Genomic DNA, 21,214 nt, shown 5'->3' with positions numbered 1-21,214 from the left:
AAAAAATGATAAACAGCTTTGACTTGACACAGATGAAATTGTTGTTTTGATGAATGACAGATAAAAATTTAAAGGTGAAGTCTGTAGTTTTCTGTGATGCTATAGGAACCTAGCGGAATTATAAAAATACAGTATATTTTCAAACAAACTTTGCTTGTTGCATCTCTCCCGACTCAAACACTACTTTCAATAAAAGGTCCAACATATTAGGAATACTTTTAGCTGCTTGTGTTGCTATGTGTCATATGAGTGAGAAGGCTGAACACTTCTGTGAATTTGAGTGTCTCGATTATAGTAAACCAATCCAACGTCATGGTCCACTATAATCGGTAGGGCTGCACGATTAATCGCATGCTATTCTCACGCGCATTTCGTCAGTAAAGCCGGTTCACCAAGCTTATGATTAAATCTCATATTTGAAATCACTAATGAAATCTGACAACAACTATCCTACAAGTTTTGTTTCTAAACGCAGCGCCTTTTAATAGACGGAGCCGTAGTTCACGGACAAGCCACGCAATATCGCAGTTCAGCTTATCGCAGGCGATTCATCTAGCGAATCATGAACGCGATATTGCGTGGCTTTTCAGTGACCTACGGCTCTGTCTATTAAATGCCGCTTCATTTGAAAGCAGGTGATGGCGATTTAGCGCTTTGCACTTCTTTCCATTCGTAGTAATATTAGTGCACCATCTTTGTATTTCTAAAGTCTTTGGTCCCACACTGACTAAACACCCTCTGGTTCCGCCTGCTACAGTAGCCACACCCCAAACTCTCGCTATAGGTTGAGCTGGAAAGTGATTGACGGATTTGAGCGGACCGCTCTCAATGTAGCCTATTGATAGTGTCTGAGAGGCTCAATGTTTACACTTTTGGGGGAGATAAACACATGAGTGCCATACTAATAGAAGTCTATGAACAATAAACTTGGTTAAGAGAATGTATTTTAACCTAAAAAAATCTTGCATACTTCACCTTTAAGGCTGGTCTAAAATAGATGTGGATGTTGGTTAATGCACATGAAAATGAAGTATCATTACTCTCACCAGGTTATTTTAATCACTGGTCAGGCCCTCAGCTCACAATTTAGTATCTCTGGTGTATTGCATCACTATAAATATATGTTTATTTACATAATCGTTATTGCATAATGGCAGGGAGAATATTGCACTGTAAAACTGCACTATTACAGATGATGCTGATGGCCAGTGGGAAGAAACTGTTCTTGTGCTGGATGTTGTGTTCTGGTGTGATTCCCCCCCCCCGTCCTCTTCCTCTGTCTGGAGGTGTATAAGTCCTGGAGGGAGGGCAGGAGTGCACCAATTATCCCTTCAGCGGTCCTGACTCTCTATTGCAGACTTTTTTATGCCTGATTTAATGGCGAACCAAACCATACAGTTATAGAGGTGAATAGGACAGACTCATTCTCTAGTCACACTAGCTGCTGTCTGTCTGAAAGTTAGTGATCCACTGACAGACTGGGCAGGACATAGAGAGCTGGATCATTTCGGCCTAAAGTTGTTCAGAGACTATGGTGTTGAATACCGAATCTACAAATAGGTTCCTTGCATAAGAGCCTTGCATTATCATACATGAATATAGCTGGAAGCAACAATATATGGAGTCCAAACAGAACAGAAAGAAATGCGATATTAAATGCACTGATGTTACATAACTAACCGACTTACAAAGACAATATAGAACTTGGAATAATATCATATGACAATATACAGTATAATTCAGACTCTCTGGTTTAAAGAGATAGTTCACCCAAAAGTGATAATTCTGTCATCATTTACTCATCTTCATGTCATTCCACCTGTGTGACTTTCTTTCTTCCGCAGAACAAGAAGTCTCTTTTTTTATTTTATTTTTTATTTTTTTGGTCCATAAAATGAAAGTCCAGTGGTCTAATGATGTTTTGGACCCCTTTGACTTTAATTGAATGGACAAAAACAGTTAAAATGTTCATTTTTGGCTGAACTATCCTTTTTAATTGCCATTTGATTAGTGTTTACAGTATTTATTAATTAGTGTTTTGCTTTGTTGAGAGAGAGAGAAAAAAATTAAGTCGCATAGGTATATATATATATATATATATATATATATATATATATATATATATATATATATATTGGTTTAATGTAAAATACTGGTAAATTAAATGAAAAGTTCACAAGTTTAAACACTATAAACATGTATTTTAGTTTCAAACACTCTGCAGGAATGGCATTCAGAATGGAAAGGACAAATATAAATGTAAATCAAACATAATTTCTAGTGGCGTTCATTACACTCTAAAAAATGCTGAGTTAAAAACAACCCAAGTTGGATTGTTTGAGTTGTTTTAACCCAGCGGTAGGGTTAAATGTTTGCCCTGTATATGGGTTCATTTTAAGCTAGCCATATAGCAATTTTTAAACAATAGTTGGTTTAAATAAAACTACCCAGCAGGTTGGGAAAACATTTAACCCAACCGCTGGGTTAAAACAACCCAATCGCTGGGTTTGTCCATTTTCAACCCAACTTGGGTTGTTTTTAACCCAGCATTTTTTAGAGTGTAAAATCTAGTATAAACACCAAACCTAAATTAAATAATTTAAAGCGAAACCGAAACTACCGCCACATGCAAATTCATGTACAAATAAACTCAAGATTATGTACCACTCTCATTCGTCACAAATTCAAATGTGTGCGCTTTGTGAAGTTTTGCCTGCTTGAGGTTAATTGCATTAAATTGCATTATAAGTCACTTTAGAATAAAAGTCTCAGCACATTTCAGAGGATAAAAAATGTGACTTGTATTCCAGAAAATTGGGTGTATATATGCATCCACCTGTTTGTATGATTTCAACCCAACCGCTTAAAAAATGTTGACCGCAACTTCACTTCTTGGGCCTTTAATGAAGCTCACTCAGCCGAATCACTGCTGTGGGATAAATGCAAAGATACATTTATCTCTAATGAATGATACTAACATGTTCAATAGGCATCTCAGTAAGAGACCAAAACCCATCAACCTGAACTCTGAGCATCTGAAAACAATGGGTGGATCATATAACCACAGCAAAGTGATTCTTGATATTCAGTGGGAGTTCATAAGAAACCTTAAACCTCACGATAGTCTGGGCCTGTTGAGCAGTAATGATTGTGTTAATGTTGCTGATTGTTTATACCGCTGTGATAATTCTTGTCTTATTTCCTTATTAAAAGAAATGTATGTCTTCATCACCCTCTCACCTCCCCTGCTCGCTTCTTAATGGAAAATTGATAATTGTGACAGTAAATTCCTGTTTGATGCGCTGTAACAAGACAGCAATTTCCGTAAGAAAATGAGCCGCAAGTAATCACCAATGTACACATAATGGCTGAAGCTAATTTAGCATTGGATAATCGAAAGTTTGCAGTAGAGATATGTCTGTGAATTTCTGTGGTCTGTGGTCTCTGTTGTTGCTTGGTTAAAGCTGAAGTGTGTCATTTCTGTGTCACTAGTGTCACCAAGCAGAATTGCAAAAATAAAGAATGTTACCAAAAGGGTTTTTTGAAGACTTTGGGAACCTATTATGCAAAATTCACTTTGATAAGGTGTTTGAACACCGATGTGTGTCCGCAGTGTGCGAGGACAACCAATGGTAAAAATCCACTCACTCTTTTTTCAAAAAAATCCAAAGCAGTCTCTTCAAACGAGATGAATCAGTTTCCCCTGCGATGACTTCATTGTAAGGAGGAGCCGCGCCCACAGCCGGTGACAATCTGCCCTATTAGCATAGACATAAACCTGAATGAGAAGCACAGAGTCCATCATTTCTGTATCCTCGCTGTAGCAGCTGGAGTTGTACAATGTCTACGACAAAAAGGCATTACAAGTGTTGTGTTTGGGATGTACCAATGTACCAAAAAGAGTCTCCAGAGACTCCCACCATCTGAGTCACTGAGGACATTGTGGTTAAATTAAATTTTCGAAGGAAAAGTCTTAAACTTATGCGCCAATCATTTTACGCTGGACTGTTTCACAAACTAGGGTCTTTTCAATGACTCCGGATCGCACATTAAAAGCCGGACCCTGCTACTGATAGTTTTTGACATTTTCAGTGCATGAGATTGTCCTGTTTTGTTGTTGCCGGTGTTCTGGCAATCTCTCCTACGACTGTATGCTGGAGCATGAGCTCTTGAAGCTCCGCCCTCTTCTTGAAAGGGGGCGGGGAGCACCAGCTCATTTGCATTTAAAGGGACACAGAAAAATGGTGTGTTTTTGCTCACCCCCAAAAAGTGGCAATTTTAGCACAATCTGTAGAGTATTTTGAGCTAAAACTTCACATACACACTCTGGGGACATCAGAGACTTATGGCTCATTTCCATCAAATGGTACGGTACAGTACAGTACAATTCGAGGCGGTAAACCCTGATCCAGCATGCGTTTCCATCGCCAACAGTACCCATACTTGATAGGCATGGTATGTGTTCGAAAGTAGTGATCGACGTCATTCTCATGGGAAGAAAGAAAGTGACACCATAAACAACAATGAAGGACATACAGCAAATCTTGTTCTTGCTTCTCGGTATATACAATGGAACATTGCTGTGTTCCAACATTGTGCTGCAACGGTATTGTGTTTATTTAAAGTATATATACATTATATGTACATTGCATTATGACTGTATATTTAAAAAATGGACCCTTTAGGTACCAGACTACTGTGCTAGGTACTCCAATGGAAAGGCTCCCAAAAAAGTGGTACAGTAAATGGAAATAATTGCGTACCGTACTGTACTGTACCGTACCGTACCGCTTTGTGGAAATAAGCCATTATTTTACGTCTTGGAAAAAAGGGGCATAATAGCTTAATGCTGTCACTTCATTAGGTGTAGCCATTGTTGCTTGCTAGGCTAGGCTTGTTGTGTCTCACTTAATACATTTAAGATGAAATGATTCCATTATGTCAGATCTTCTAATCATGTTAATTCCTCTTGTCTGAGATAATTGCATGTTCCTGTGTTGTTTGGAATTAAGCGATTGGTTGACGATGTGACACCTTATATGCTTAAAAATGTCTGGTTGAAGTACAGACCCATAATAGAAACTTTTTTTTTACCTTTTTTATGTCAGTTTGTCAACTGCCCTCTGAGGGTATTTATATTTACATTTATGCATTTGACAGATGCTTTTATTTGAAGAAAAGTATTGTACTGTTTTGAAGGCATCAGTTATTTTTAATATCATACAGTGAGTCTCAAACTCCATTGTTTCCTCCTTCTTATATAAATCTCATTTGTTTAAAAGACCTCCGAAGAACAGGCGAATCTCAACATAACACCGACTGTTACGTAACAGTCGGGATCATTAATATGTATGCCCCCAATATTTGCATATGCCAGCTCATGTTCAAGGCATTACACAAGGGCAGCCAGTATTAACGTCTGGATCTGTGCACAGCTGAATCATCAGACTAGGTAAGCAAGCAAGAACAATAGCAAAAAATGGCAGATGGAGCGATAATAACTGACATGATCCATGATTACATGATATTTTTAGTGATATTTTTGTAAATTGTCTTTCTAAATTTTTCGTTAGCATGTTGCTAATGTACTGTTAAATGTGGTTAAAGTTACCATTGTTTCTTACTGTATTCACGGAGACAAGACTGTTGCTATTTTCATTTTTAAACACTTGCAGTCTGTATAATTCATAAACACAACTTCATTCTTTATAAATCTCTCCAACAGTGTGTAATGTTAGCTTTAGCCACAGAGCACAGCCTCAAACTCATTCAGAATCAAATGTAAACATCCAAATAAACACTGTACTTACGTGATTAGACATGCTGCATGACGAACACTTTCTAAAGATCCATTTTGAGGGTTATATTAGCTGTGTGAACTTTGTTTATGCTGGTTAAGGCAAGCGAGCTCCGGGGGAGGGGAGCACGATATTTAAAGGGGCCGTGCAAGGAATCGGTGCATATATAATTATGGTTCAAAATAGGCAGTTAAAAAAATTAATAAAAAAAAAAATCTATGGGGTATTTTGAGCTGAAACTTCACAGACATATTCAGGGGACACCTTAGACTTATATTACATCTTTTAAAAAGACGTTCTACGGCACCTTTAAGGTTTTTGATTTTATTTAAAGCAACAAAAATACATAGTTCTGTCATGAAACTCTAGATGGCGCAGGCCGATGGGTCTTAACGCAAGCTGATAATTATAGCGTTAACTACTGGCACAAGCTGATTGGTCCATGTCACATCTGCAGCCAATGAGCTTGTTGCTCACACATTTAAAAGGCTGGTTACATTCACTATAGAAATTTGCAGCTCGCTTCAGAGTTCCTCTAAAACCCTCCACCTTCCCCAGCTGCACCTGTATAGATCTGCTATGGGTTATTGATATGCTATTTGTGCAGCAGCACTATGTCTTACTCGCATTAGCATATCGGCGTATGTATTGGCAGTAGCAAGTTCCTGTACTTGCTCTGCAGCACCAGCAATAATCTACAACAACAGCTATAATCTACAGCAGCAGCAATTCAGCAGCAGCGTAGCAGATCTATTCTGCCAAGACCAAATACATTAACACTATCATATCCATTACTAAGCTAACAATCTTCAGAGTTGTCATGATAGAACTTTTTTTTTTTATATGGTATTAGTTTTAGTCTCAGTTAACTATAAAACCCTGGGAAGGCATATATTTTATCAGTTCATAGACAATAATTTTGCAGGATATTTGAACCCATGATATTGGCATTGCAAGCTCTACATTTTGAGCTTCAGGTAAGGTTTATTTAATTAAAAATACAGTAAAAAACAGTAATATTGTGAAATATTATTACAATTTAAAATAACTGTTTTCTATTTGAATATATTTGACAAAGTAATTTATTCCTGTGATCAAAGCTGAATTTTCAGCATCATTACTCCAGTCTTCAGTGTCACATGATCCTTCAGAAATCATTCTAATATGCTGATCTGCTGCTCAAGAAACATTTAATGTGTACAATTGTATAAAATATTTGTGTACAATATTTTTTTTCAGGATTATTTGATGAATAGAAAGTTCAAAAGAACAGTGTTTATCTGAAATCTAATCTTTTGTAACATTATAAATGTCTTTACTGCCACTTTTGATTGATTTAATGCATCCTTGCTGAATAAAAGTATTCATTTCTTTAATTTCTTTTCAAAAAAATAAAAATAAAAATTCTTACTGACCCCAAACTTTTGAACGGTAGTGTATAATGCTACAGAAGTTTTGTATTTCAGATAAATGCTGTTCTTTTGAACTTTCTATTCATCAAGGAATCCTGAAAAAAAAAGTAAACAACTGTTTTCAACATTGAAAATAATCATAAATGTTTATTGAGCAGCAGATCAGTATATTAGAATGATTTCTGAAGGATCATGTGACACTGAAGACTGGAGTAACGATGCTGAAAATTCAGCTTTGCATCACAGGAATAAATTACTTTGTCAAATATATTTAAATAGTACACAGTTATTTTAAATTGTAATAATATTTCACAATATTACTGTTTTTTACTGTATTTTTAATTAAATAAATGTAGCCTTGTTTTAAAAACATTAAAAATCTTAGTGGTTCCAAACTTTTGGACTGTACTGTATATATATTAATGTTAAAGATTTTTCCTTTTTTTCCTGTTTTTTCATGCTGTGATATTTGCTTTATATTATATACAAATTACACTCAGAATTTGAACCTAATACAAAGGATTAAACACACTACTAGACTCTGGGGAAACAAGGTTGTTGTTGTTGTTAGCCACACCAGCACTGGCCTACATTGCACATGTGTGCCATGGTACAGTGCTTGACCCTCAGGCAAGTAATATTCACTTTATCGATTTGGCTGATCTTTCCACCCGCGCTGATGAGCACCCTGTTGAGGTTTTTGTTCTGCTTTGAATCTCATTTTAACATTTTTATTTAATTTCCTCCTTCATTTGTAATTCCTGTAAAGTCTAAGCCACTTAGAGTTTCAAGGAAGATTCGAATAAGCACCGTATCACCTTCTGTTTCATGAGAGCAACAGAACTATTGCAAAGACCAACTCAGTGTTTTTGTTGCTTGACTTAATATTTGCTCTTAAGAGATCACCTATATGATAAGTTTACTTTGTGCCTCAGATCAAAATCTATAAAGAGGTCTGTTCCGCAGAGATGAATGTAATCCAGACTGGCCTCTCGAGTCCCCCAGGGCCTAAAGTAATTGATCCTACTATCGTTAGCTCCATGCTAATCCATCATTGAACAGCACATTTACAGTAGAGCCACTGTATTCTCCCTCTCTTCTCATACCCACAAAAGTGGAGCAGTCTACAACAGTTTCCCTGCACAATGCTGCACATTCTCCGGAGTGTATTATTTACTGTCATTTAGTGCACACAGGGCTAACTTTAGGGTTTGTTATGGGGAAGAGAAAAAAATGGAAGCTTCCTTCGGTTTCACATTTTGCCACCATGAGGGGCAAGTCGCGGTCGCGGCGGAAGAGCGTCGAGGGTTTGTGTGCAAGCACTCTTTTAGGGGTTTTGCACACTAGAACCTGGTTACTGGATGCGCAGTTGGTGTATTTGCTGGAACGGACTCAGGCGGGCCCCGATCCTCCTCCCCGTGCTCAATCGCTCTGCTCTTTCTCTCACACCTCCTCTGCAGATGGCGGGAATGAGGATACCATAGACCTGCAGAGCACCAGCTTGGATCCCCGTCACAACTTCACTGGACAAGGTAAGCTGTGGTTCAGGTGCCGTACATATGTTACAACCTATCCTAGTTGCGATGTACAGGGGCACTTCGCACTGCTGAATATTTTTTACTAATATTAACTTAAGGGATTGTTCACCCAAAAATGAACCAAACATCATTTATTCACCCTCAGGTTGTTTCAAACCTGAATTCTTTTCCTCTGCTGAACACAAAAGAAGATATTTTGAAGAATGTTGGTAGCCCAACAGTTGATGGACCCCACTAACTTCCATAATAGGAAAAAATTACTATGGAAGTCAATGGCTACCATCAACTGTTTAGTTACCAACATTCTTCAAAATATCTTCTTTTGTGTTCAGCAGAAGAAAGAAATTCATATAGGTTGGGAACAACTTGAGGGTGAGTACAGATTTTTAATTTTTGGGTGAACTATCCCTTTATTTGAAACATAACTTTACGTATAGACTATATAACAGAAGCCTCTGACCAGGAGTAACGGTGAACAGTGAACATGTTGATGTATTATGGAATTGAGGGTCAATTTTACCCGCATATTACATGGTTAAATACGGAAGCTTGTTTCCTCCACAGAATAAAAAATCAAAAATGGTAATTCAATTTTTTTTTATCTCACAATTTTGACTTTTTTCTCAGAATTGCAAGTTTATATCTCACAATTCTGACTTTTTTCTTGTGATATAAACGCGCGATTGCGAGTTATAAAATTAGAATTCTGAGATATAAACTCACAATTCTGACTTTTTTCTCAGAATTCTGACTTTTTTCTCAGAATTCTGACTTTTTTCTCAGAATTGCAAGTTTATATCTCGCATTACTGACTTTATAACACACAATTGCGAGTTATAAAGTCAGAATTGCGAGATATAAACTTTGAAATTGAGAGAAAAAAGTCAGAATTACAAGAAAAGTCATAATTGTGAGACAAATTCGCAATTGCAAGAAACAAGTCAGTTCAAATCTCTCAATCCTGACTTCTTTTCTCTGAATTGTGAGATAAAAGTCAAGTTCTCAGGGAAAAAAGACTCTTTTTTCTCAGAATTGCTAGTTTACATTACACAATTCTGACTTTATAACTCGCAATTCTGAGAATAAAATCAGAATTGCAAGATGTAAACTCGCAATTACAAGAAAATAATTCGGAATTGTGAGATAAAAAGTCGCAATTACCTTTTTTATTTTTTATTCAGTGGCAGAAACAACCTTCCATAGTTAAATGCAGCTGCACAGACACAAACTAAACAATTTTTTTTTAATGTATTTTGTTATTTCCTTTTCTCTTGCTAGTTGCTACCATCTGAGGCTATTTATATTTGCATGTATGCATTTTTGCATTTATGCATTGCGACGTACTAAAGTTCTTTGATCCAAATATTTTATGGTTAAAGCCATTATTTTATGTTACATTATTCTCATTTACCATCTGAGGGCATTTAAATACAGTAAATGCATTTACATGTATGCATAGCGATGTAAAGAGGCACTAAATTACAACTTGCACACTGCAAAATTTGTGTGTTGCATCATTAAACTTAGCTGAAACGAAACTCTAAGTATAAACTAAATATTTACAGAAGCCTCCGATCCAGGAGTAATTGGAATATACAGCAGATTGATAAAATTGCATCAATAAGCTCATGTTTTACCTGACAAACTTCAGTACTGTAGAATAGACATATATGATGATGCTGACGTTTACACTCTCAACTCACCAACACAAACCCGATCTACTGCACCTCTGTGTGCCTCTGCAATCTCTTCTAGCAATCCGATTAAAAAAATGGTGCCTTGACTTGTCGTTGTTGATGCCAGAATGCACTTGGTTCTTCATTACATGATGGAGAATGATTTGAAAGCTGCTGTAGAGGGTAAAATACATTTTGGATGCATTTTGCCCCACAGGAATACTATAATGGCTTGCAACAGGGTCAAAGGAGCACAGCTTCCATTGCTAATAACATTCAGATATAGCCCTGATAAAAAAGATAAAACATTTTAATATTCTGGAAGATCCAGATGCTTTTTTTGGACCAGATGATGTAGTTACACCATGCTAAACAGTTAAACCCCTTGGTTTGGACCTACAATATTTTGCTGCTCTACTCAGTTATTATAATTAACTTTATAAAGCATACTTGTATCATATTTGATACATACATTTCTAAGGCCTCTAAAATAATCAGCATGATCAAAACTTGATCTTAAGACATTCTGTGACAACTGATATTTACAGTGTATGCATTTATTTTGCCACATGTCCGTTTAATTTCATACTTTCTTCATCTCATGTGTCCTTCAATCCTGTAGGTGGCAGTATAGACAGTGACTGTGCCTTTGAGGGGGACTATGCTGTGCCACCACTTTCCATGGCTGAGGGGCTGCAGCACATCCGTATCATGGAGGGAGTGTCCCGATCTCTGCCATCATCGCCTCTGCTCACTCACCAGACCTCCAGCTCAAGACTGCCTTCTGTGAGGAAGGTCTTCGGCATGGCCACAGGTACCAAACTCTCTCACAGTCATGATACCACAATTTCTAATGCCAGCATAGAGGTATACTTAGGTGATACAATCTCATATCTGAAATGTTCAGGAACTTTTTAATTTTAGTACCATCATGCGAAGAGATGGATGCTGTTTTATATTGACACTGAGGCAGTATATAAGAGTATAAACATTATTTTTATTTTATTTTTATTTAAGAAATACCTTCACATTTCCTAGGTTCTCTACAGTGGAGAACAGAAACTACAACAAATATAAACAATCTACAATTGCATTTCTTTGACTTTCCGAAAGAGGAAAAAAATATTGAGAGATTGATGGTGTTGGTCAAAAGAGGGAAAATGTATTAGCTGATGAATTAGAAACCCTCACATCAGTGTTAACTACAACCCCATTTCCAGAAAAGTTGGGACATTTTGTAAAATGCAATAAAATAATGAATCTGTGATTTGTTAATTCTCTTGAATGTATATTTAACTGACAAAAGTACTAAGAAAAGATTTCCAATGTCTTCACTGACCAACTTAATTGCATCTTGTAAATATGAACAAATTTTGATTTTGATGGCTTCAACATACTCCAAAAAAGTTGGGACAGAGGCATGTTTACCACTGTGTCACATCACCTTTCCTTTTAATTACACTTTTTCATCATTTGGGAATTGAGGATACTAATTGTTGCAGTTTTGCAAGTGGAATCTTTCCTCATACAAGACAGCAGTTCAACCGTTTGCGGTCGTATTATCTGATTCTCCTTTTCGTGATGGGCCATACATTATCAGGAGAGACAGATTGGGACTGCAGGTGTAGAGTGTCTACTAAACCACTCTTTTGCAGCACGTGAGGCCTGGAATTGTCTTATTGTAATAACCATGGACTTCCCAGGAAAGATGTAATTTTGATGGCAACAAACAATCCCATTATACACCTCCACGTATCTTCACACATTTGCAAGTAACCCATGCCGTTTGCACTGATGCACCTCCATACCATGACTTATGTTTGCTTTTGCACCTGTCGCTGATGAAAGTCTTTGGGACTGAAAACTTGATGTCTGTTTTTCTCAAAAAACATCTGAAATATGGACTCATCTGACCACAGCAGACATTTCCACTGTCTTTTGGACGATCTGAGATGAGCCCGGGCCCATGTATAGCTTTCTTCTTGCTTGACAGAGATTCAAGTTGCATTTCTTGATGCAGCGGCAGACTGTGTTCAGTGACAGTGGTTTTCCAAAGTACTCCTAAACCCATCTATTTTTAACACAGCAGCAAGACGGTTTCTCATGCAATGACATCTGAGGGGTCAAAGGTCCCCTCCTTGCCCTGCATGAACTGAGATTTCTCTGGATTCCCTGAATCTATTGACAATAGTATTTATGGTAAATGGTGAAAGACTTAAATTCTTTGCAGTTTTACATTGAGAAATGGGATTTTTGAATTATCTGACAATTCTCTCATGACATTTGGCACAAAGTGGTGAGCCATGTCCCATCTTTGCTTGCAAAGTTCACCTGCTTATTGTGGACTGATTCAATACAGTTTAACTTGGATATCGCATGAGCGAGTGTTGTGGAGCTGAACGAGGAGCTGGAGTGATTGATGAACACACGCCTCACGAGCAGCGGGACTTTTATTATGACACAGTCGCCGGTGCTACTTCCTCTTTTCTGGTCATGAGTATGAGGTAACGCAGCTCTGTTTATCATATTAGATACATTTGAGAGTGTTGAAAATGATGTTATACCGTTACTCTGTGCGTTCGCTCGGCGGCTGCTGTGAGACACTGTTACACACTGCAGTAAGATAGATCGATTTTACAATATCATATTAAATGCTGGATGGCTTGTGTTGATAAATGGCATGCAATTAATTTTAAAAACATATTGTATGATGGAGAAAATTATGTATTACTGTTAATAAAAATAAAGCTGCATCTGATTATGCTATGTTAGCTACGTCACAAAATAGTGTTTTTCTCTGAGGCATGGTAAAGCATGGTACTCGCTAAAAATCAAGAAAATGAGATTTAAACAATAAGTGTTGAGCTATATAACAATCCGTTTTCTGTCCATAAATATATCAAAACCGTTGTTCCCTTGTCTATTAAAACGTGTAATATATTAAAGCGTCTTTGGTGTTTTCATGGTTTCTACAAAATAAAACCGGAAACCGAGGGTAACGCGGGTATGACGCAATTGACAGGCGACTCCTCACACGTCCCGGAGCCTTGGTTAAAACTGCAATTTTTTCACGATTAATAGTTGGAAACATTTGGGATATTTTAAGTACTCAAGTGAAAAAAATATATAAACACTGGCCTAGTGGTTTTTGGATATTTTACTGCAAAAATATTACATATTGTACCTTTAAATAAAGGTTTAAGAGAATTAACAAATGACAGATTCTTGATTTTATTGCATTTTACAAAATATCCCAGCTTTTCTGGAAATAGGGTTGTAGTTTTCTGTAATTTAATGCCAACGTTATATAACAAAGTATAGTGTTATAAATGTATGTTAAATATAAAACTGCTAGATTTAACTGTGGAAATGCATCATGACAATCTGTGAAAAGGTCCTTTAAAATATGTGAAACCTATCAAACTTCTTTTTATGAATTTGTTTTTCATTTGAAAAGACTTACATTTGTGCTATATTTGTTTAAAATGTTGTTATATAAAGCATTTTTAAATGTGCGCTTTGGGTAATTTTAGGGCCGCTGTATTTGCTGTTGGATGTGTCCACTAGGGTGTGCCAGCCACATATTCCTGCTGAAGCTTGAACTGACTCACGTTAGAGCAGCAGAATGCCATTTTAATGATTTTGTGTATTTTGGGTTTGTTTGCAATCATTTATCAAATATGAAAGTGTCTGAATGTTGGTTTAGACAAAAAAAAAAGAAGATAAATGACTATATTCTTATCAAGAAGAGCATGTCCTTGCACTTTCATCTGTTGTGAAATCAAGTGCATTGTGGGAGTTTAACTGAAAAGGACAGCGGTGTTGTTGATATGAGTCACTCAATGGTTCTGTTATTGCTCTTTGTGATGTTAATGTCTCTTACTGCTCTGATTTAAGGTTCACTTTCATCCAGATTGGATGATTCGTTTCAGAGTTTGGACTTTGTGCTTTATAGTTTACAGAAAACAAAATGGCAGCAGCATCATTTGTATAAGAAGGGGGGAAGGGAGGATGATAATGCCCTCACACCCACAGATACTTAATATCAGACAGTAACATATTCTAATACTCTTAACAATTTAATTCCAGAAAGCAACCTAAAAGATGAATGGTTAGAGAGTCATCTAAATCTTGTTTAGGAGCCTCAGAAAAGTGGTTTTACCCATTTGGAGGTCTTCTACATTCGCTCCCAGCATTAATTGCAGTGTGTTTTTTGCTGGCTGATTTGTAATTCTCCAGTGTAAGCAGTGTTGCTGAGCGTCTCATCTCTCCTAATGAAAGTCAGGCCTCTTTATGAGCGCCGTTTCATCCCGTTTTTCATGCGTTTTCTGCATATTCATGAAAACCTAATCAGGTTCTTTTGCATTTAAGAACCGTCCTGTTGTTATGGAGAGAACATACCATGAACTAAGGAATTAGACAGGTATATGTTCAGTAAAGATTGATGAAAGAAAATCATGTCCTGTGTGATGTGAATTATATACATATATATTATAAAGGATAGATTTTGATCCATTACATTGTTTATAAGTTGATTAGAACATATATGCACAGTTTCATTTCACCCAAATGGCACAAAGACTTTTTGAATGGAAGATGGCTATTTTTATTACTTTTAGAAAATGTTTCATATTTCAAATAGATGTATAGAAAGTATAGACAACATGCTCTGCTAAGGGAACTGTAACCCTTTTTTCCTGGGCAATAATGGTAAATGGAAATATTTAATTCATTTCCATTTTTGTAGACACAGTCAAGGTATGTGTCTGTGAAACTTTCCCCTATATTGCTGTCACGAACTGCTCCGAGACTTGGGTTAGGAGATCCAAACGCAGCTTTATTGAGGGTAATCCATAAAACAGACATAAGGTCAAAACCACAGGGCAAAACAATCCAGATAATAAAAAAGTTCAAGGCACAAGCAAACAGGGAAATCCAGGGAAAATAAGCAGAAGCAACACAATCTCCTAGTACTGCGTATCTATTTCACGAAGTTTATGTTTGTATTTGGCGTGCTATTTATATGCTGAAGTGACTTTTTTGCGTGCATATGATAGGCAATGGGTAGGATTAGTGGTGTGGGGTAGGGGCGTATTATATGTACGGCAAAAGTGTGTATCATTTGCATGTAAACAAATTGCGTATCATATGGGCACTGGAAATTGCATATCATATGCACTCAAAAAGTACATATTATATGCACGTCAAACACATGTGTATCATATGCACACCAATGGTAATTTCTGCGTATAAATAGCACACCAAATAGAAACAGAAAATTGTGCTATTGATACACACTTTCATGAGATCGGGCCAGAACCAGGAGCAATGCTCAGAAATGCAGTGTAACACATACAAGACTTCGCAAAGAGTGAGAGAAAACACAGGGCTTATATACAGAGACATTAACAAGCTAATGACACACAATTGGATGCAATCACATGATAATGAGTCCAAAGGTTTATGGGAAATGTAGTTCATGATGGAATGGCAAAAGACTTGGAAGGAGTGCCCTCTGGTGGCTATCATAGGCACTCCTGCTGGCAGGCGTGACAATTGTATTATATGAATTAAATTTTCAGGCAGTATTTTTTGCTGTGTTAGCAATGTATACATCTTAGGTAAGAAGCATGAGGCGGTAACAAAGGAGGCGATAGATTTATGCAAATGTTTATAGCATGAAATCTGATGTGGTGTTCAGGTAGCTATAAACATGTCAGTTTAACTAACTGTATTAACTTACCTAGCAAGACTGCTCTGCCCTAAAAGAAAAAAAAAGATGCATAAAGTAAGGCAGTTTGCTGTTATGTCAGCTATAGCAACTCATGCCAGAGAATGCAATACAATATTAGCAACACAGCATCATTGGGAAAACATGCCTACCTACAGTACATGTCTGCAAAAGTCCAAAAAACCTTGCTTCCATATGTGGCTTTTTTGATGTAGTAAACCTGCTCGGTAGCTCACCTTGTACAGCAATGTGATGCAGAGCGCTTGGTTACAAGTCCCATGCAACACGAGACATGATAAAAGAGCTCAAAGACTTAAAGCAAGTTAAAATGCCATGCTTGCTTCAGCAAATGCATTTTTTCCCCCTCACGTTTGGTTTTAACACAGTCGGTTAGGTTTAGTGTAGATGGTAAGTTATTTTCAAACACTATAGAGCATTAAACTATTAGTGCCCTTTATCATTTCTGAACCGCTACAATGCGAACAACAACCAACGTAATGAAACTGAACACACTTTTTAATGCCACTCACTGGACATTTCACTTTGAAAGTGTTGCGAAATGTGCAGAACAACTTATTTTGATATATACATGTCACGTGTTTCCAATTAAACCTGGGTTGAAAACTTTTCTATACCATTTTTTTTTTTTCAGTGTATGTATCAATAAAAGTGGCAAAAGGACATGGTAAAGTGTCCTTCCTCTTTGCTTTCCTCTCTCTTTCTTTTGTTCTCCTTCTTTATCTCCCTCATTTCATTTGTCTGTGATTACCTAGTGGTGAAGGGAAGGAGAAAATGGCAGATTGTATCCATCTCTTCAGATTTGAACAAAGCCCAGCAAGAGAGCAGTGACCTTTTTAACAGATCAATCACATCCTGATTTAAGCGTCCCAGGGCGAGGCGGGGGGTCCGATGCGGCCCCTCCTCCATCAGTTCAGCCTCAGTGAGTAGTGAAGGTGTGCAGACGCCTCCCCTGAAGAACCACTAGTTCTTGATTGAAAATGCCACAAGGCCTTTGTTTTCGCAGATTGAATTCTGTTTCTCTCAGGTGCATTGCTGCAACGTCAGTTAACTTCTGTCGACACTTGCAGGGAGGCACTTAATTCACCTCTGTGTACAACAAAACAGATATATAGCACCCCTATGTAGCTTAGCTGATTTATTGGGATTTCATAAGGTTGTTTGTGTCATCTGTTGAGACTGCTTTGTCATTTCTTACTGCTGTAGCCCAGTGGTAAAGAAACTGTGATAAGGGCCGGTGAGCGTTTGAGAGACAACTTGTTGATTCCTCAAAGTGCACTTACACTACAAGATTACTGAACATAGGGAACAGGATATGATGTCACACTTTGATACGGCTTTAATAAACAATAAAGAGTGAATAATACATAAAAAAATGTGATAATATACCATTTACTCCAATATCCCACAATGCTGTAACATGCAATTTGATTTAATTCATTTCCAGTTCGATTTGATCTGATTTGATTCTGACTCAATTGGTAGAAAATTCTCTCACTGCTAATGCAATAAATTATTCAGGACAGTGTTTCAGACAGATTCAAATGGGTAACCCATCTTTTTCAGTTCATAAGATTTGCTCGTTTTGGGAATTTTTTGCTGTATTTTCAATGAAATGTATCAGCCTATAAGAGTCGTAAAGAACTGAACTGCCCTTATCACAATGTATGTTTTTTAATTCACTGAAAAGAATCAGCTCATAAAAGCCATCAAGAATTAAACTTCACCAATCACACTGTATGTTTTAAATTCATTGGGGAAAAAAATCAGCTCATAAGAATCATCAAGAATTGGAATGCCCTTGTCACAATGTATGTTTTTGATTCACTGAACTGAATCAGCTCATAAGAGTCGCCAAGAATCTAACTGCACTTTTCGCAATTAATGTTTTTGATTCAATGAAAAGAATCAGCTCATAAGAGTCGTCAAAGAATCAAACTGCACCGATCGCACTGTATGTTTTTGATTCAATGAAAAGAATCAGCTCATAAGAGTCGTCAAAGAATCAAACTGCACCGATCGCACTGTATGTTTTTGATTCAATGAAAAGAATCAGCTCATAAGGGCTAGTTCACACAGAACGTGTTTTTGCTTTGAAAAATGCAAAAAAGACGTGGGCAGTGGAACGGGGAAAAAACGCAAGGATTCGAGATGCATTTTTTAAAAGTTGAACTGATTTTAACCTTGAGCGCCGCGGTTTTAGAGCGCCATGTTATGTGTGAGATGCTGCAAAAGAAGCAAGACGGTTTTGCACGTCCATCTAGTGCGTTTACATAGAAAAACAATGGAAAAGTAGCACATTGGAAAGGAACAACACGTTCTGTGTTAACGGCCCCTAAGAGTCAAGAATCTAACTGCACTTTTCGCAATGCATGTTTTTGAGTCACTAAAAAGAATCAGCTCATAAGAGTCGTTAAGAATTGAACCGCACCAATGGCGGTGTATGGTTTTGATTCCCTGAGAAGAATCAGCTCATAAGAGTCATCAGGAATCAAACTGCAGAGATCTCACTGTATGTTTTTGATTCACTGAAAAGAATCAGCATATTAGAGTCATTTACTCGTGAATCGTGATTCATTGTATGTTTGTTTTTATTACATCACATTCAATACAGGCGGTATTGAATTCACAACTCTATTAGCATATTCTGCTAAAATATGAATATACACATTTATTTTCCTAACCATTCATGATCATTCGGTCAGTTGCATTTTATTATTGACATGAAGGATTGTTTTTATTTTCCCAGCTTTTCGTGACCCATCACATCAGATCTTTGACCCTTTTGAGAATCACTGCTCCACCAGTGTTGTGGATTTCCCTGATTGAATCACAGGATTCTCACCTCTGAACTTCAAGCCTCATGTCACCCTCCTGTTCCAAACCCAAATTAACTACCATAATCAATAGCTTTACCGCTATCCCTATAGATCTATATAGAAAGAGGGAAAATTACATTTTCCCTCAATGCCCATTAATTGGCTTGATGAAATTTCACCTCCTCCTCCGCTGTCGATCTGCTTCCACTTTCCTTCTCAATCCATACCACAATTACAATGCATGATTAGCCTTTTTTCTATTCTCAGTAACTCTTCTTGAGTACAACCAGTTCCTCTCTGCATCCACGAAGAAGGACTGTACCAAAAAGACTACAAACCTGGTACTGAGATCCATCTCAGGTGGTTTGATCACAAGTGGTCGGGTGAGACACGTTGCAGTTTACACCTCATGGTAACATGTGTCTCCTGTGGCCAAGAACAAACCTGACCTATTGCAAAAAAAGAATGTGATGTTTCTAGCATAATTCTCATGTATTTTAGTGTGATATTGATATTAAGTGCTTTACAAGATCTGTGTTACTGCAGACAATTGTTTTGAACTACACATTTCTGAAATGTTTAAATATGTAAATGAGTCAATGTAATTAAAAATGCAATAGTTATTGCATACATTTCCAGAACAGAAATCCTAACATTGGATAAAGCAAAGTTCAAAATTATTGTGTTGACATATTAGAGTTAAATCCCCTTTGTAAAACACCTTTTGGATATATTTTAATTTATGCATCACTCCATAAATCAGAAAATACTGTCAACAGCCAGTTAAAAAAAGTGTTAAATAAATATCATATATAAAACAGTAAGGGCGGCCTTTACAGGTATGTATTGTAATTGAAATCTACAGACACAAATAGATAACGTGTAATAAAATAAACACAAATGTGTATTTTGGATGTTTTCTTTCTGAAATAAGAAGCAAAATAGCCCAAAATCTCAAAACTGACTCAATGCCTCAAAAAGCAATTTTTGTCTTGCCTTAAAACCAGGAGTAAACATGGTCACAGTTCAGAGATGAGGTCAGAAAAGGATAACTTGAAAGCTTGTCTTGTCTCACTTCATCTCCTTTGGCTTCTTCAAATCGCTTCCCAATTACAAGCCCATCCCCCAGCTCCCAGCCCTCCAGATCCTCCCACAGCAGTCATTTGTTCAGCTAAATGGAAATGTGACATTTACGGCTGGAATTCTGCTCAGGTGAAGAGGAATGGAGTGAGGATGAGTCCAAATGATAAAAAGATGACCGTTAAATGAGGAAGAGTCATAATGACGTAGTTTCCACTTAGAAGGAAGGAGCAGCATTGTTACTGCCTTTAGATAGAATGTTATTATACATTCTTAGAAATAAATGTTGCAAAAGGGGTTTTTCACAGCAGTGCCATAGAAGAACCACCATTTTGGGTTCCCCTGTAATCAAAGTCCACTAAAGGCGTATTTATTAAATCCCAACGTGAACAGATACAATGCAAACAAAGACTTGGTTTGACTTGATTCATGAACTGGACTTGAGCATAAACATGATACAAAACTCACCATCAGCGGTTACAGGAAACAATACTAGACAAGAGACAATGGAAACATGGGGTCTGTTTTTGACTAACAAGGCACACCTGAGAACAATCAAACAATGAACCAATGACAAAACAGAACTATGCTCTTAAATAAAGGTTCTTTATTGGTATCGATGGTTCCATGAAGAACCTTTAACATCCATGGAACCTTTCCATAAGATTCTTTGTAGTGGAAAAATGTTCTTCACACTGGTTCTTTAAAGAACCGTTAGGAGCCAAAAATGGTTCTTCTATGGCATCACTTTAAAAACCCTCTTTTGGAACCTTTATTTTTAAAAGTAAAGAAACACATGATCTGAACAACCAATTAGAACATGACACATACACAGGGGAGCACATGGAAGGCTAACATGAGGAACATGGGAAGCACATGACAAACAGAAAGTAAGAGAAAAAAACAATGTGACATCCCCAAAGAACCTTTTAGTGCAAAGTTTTCAAATGACCCATGTTTTTCTCATTGTGAAGAACATTTTAATAATCCAAATCAGTGTTTCAGAAATGGTGGGTCACAAAACCGATTTGAGTGGGTCGCGGAAATGCAACAACAACAAAAAACGTAATTCTATGTGTCGTTCTTCTTATGCAAGACTTTTATTTTGAAAGGCATGCATGAAAGCTGTTGAGTCTTCTGTC

At 37.1% G+C, this 21,214-nt stretch overlaps 1 protein-coding gene across 1 annotated transcript in view; it reads left to right on the top strand.

Annotated features, from left to right (window-relative positions):
• Window positions 1-21,214, top strand: part of tanc2b (tetratricopeptide repeat, ankyrin repeat and coiled-coil containing 2b) — a 203,895-nt gene that overhangs the window by 95,612 nt on the left and 87,069 nt on the right. The window contains 2 exon segments of the mRNA XM_048171557.1: window positions 8,671-8,742; window positions 11,047-11,238. Of these exon segments, the coding sequence (XP_048027514.1) occupies window positions 8,671-8,742; window positions 11,047-11,238 (264 nt within the window).

The sequence above is a fragment of the Megalobrama amblycephala genome, linkage group LG20 (assembly GCF_018812025.1).
Source record: "Megalobrama amblycephala isolate DHTTF-2021 linkage group LG20, ASM1881202v1, whole genome shotgun sequence".
NCBI classification, from domain to species: domain Eukaryota; kingdom Metazoa; phylum Chordata; class Actinopteri; order Cypriniformes; family Xenocyprididae; genus Megalobrama; species Megalobrama amblycephala.
The sequence above is the reverse complement of the archived record's forward strand: the minus strand, read 5'-3'. Positions and strand labels throughout refer to the sequence as shown.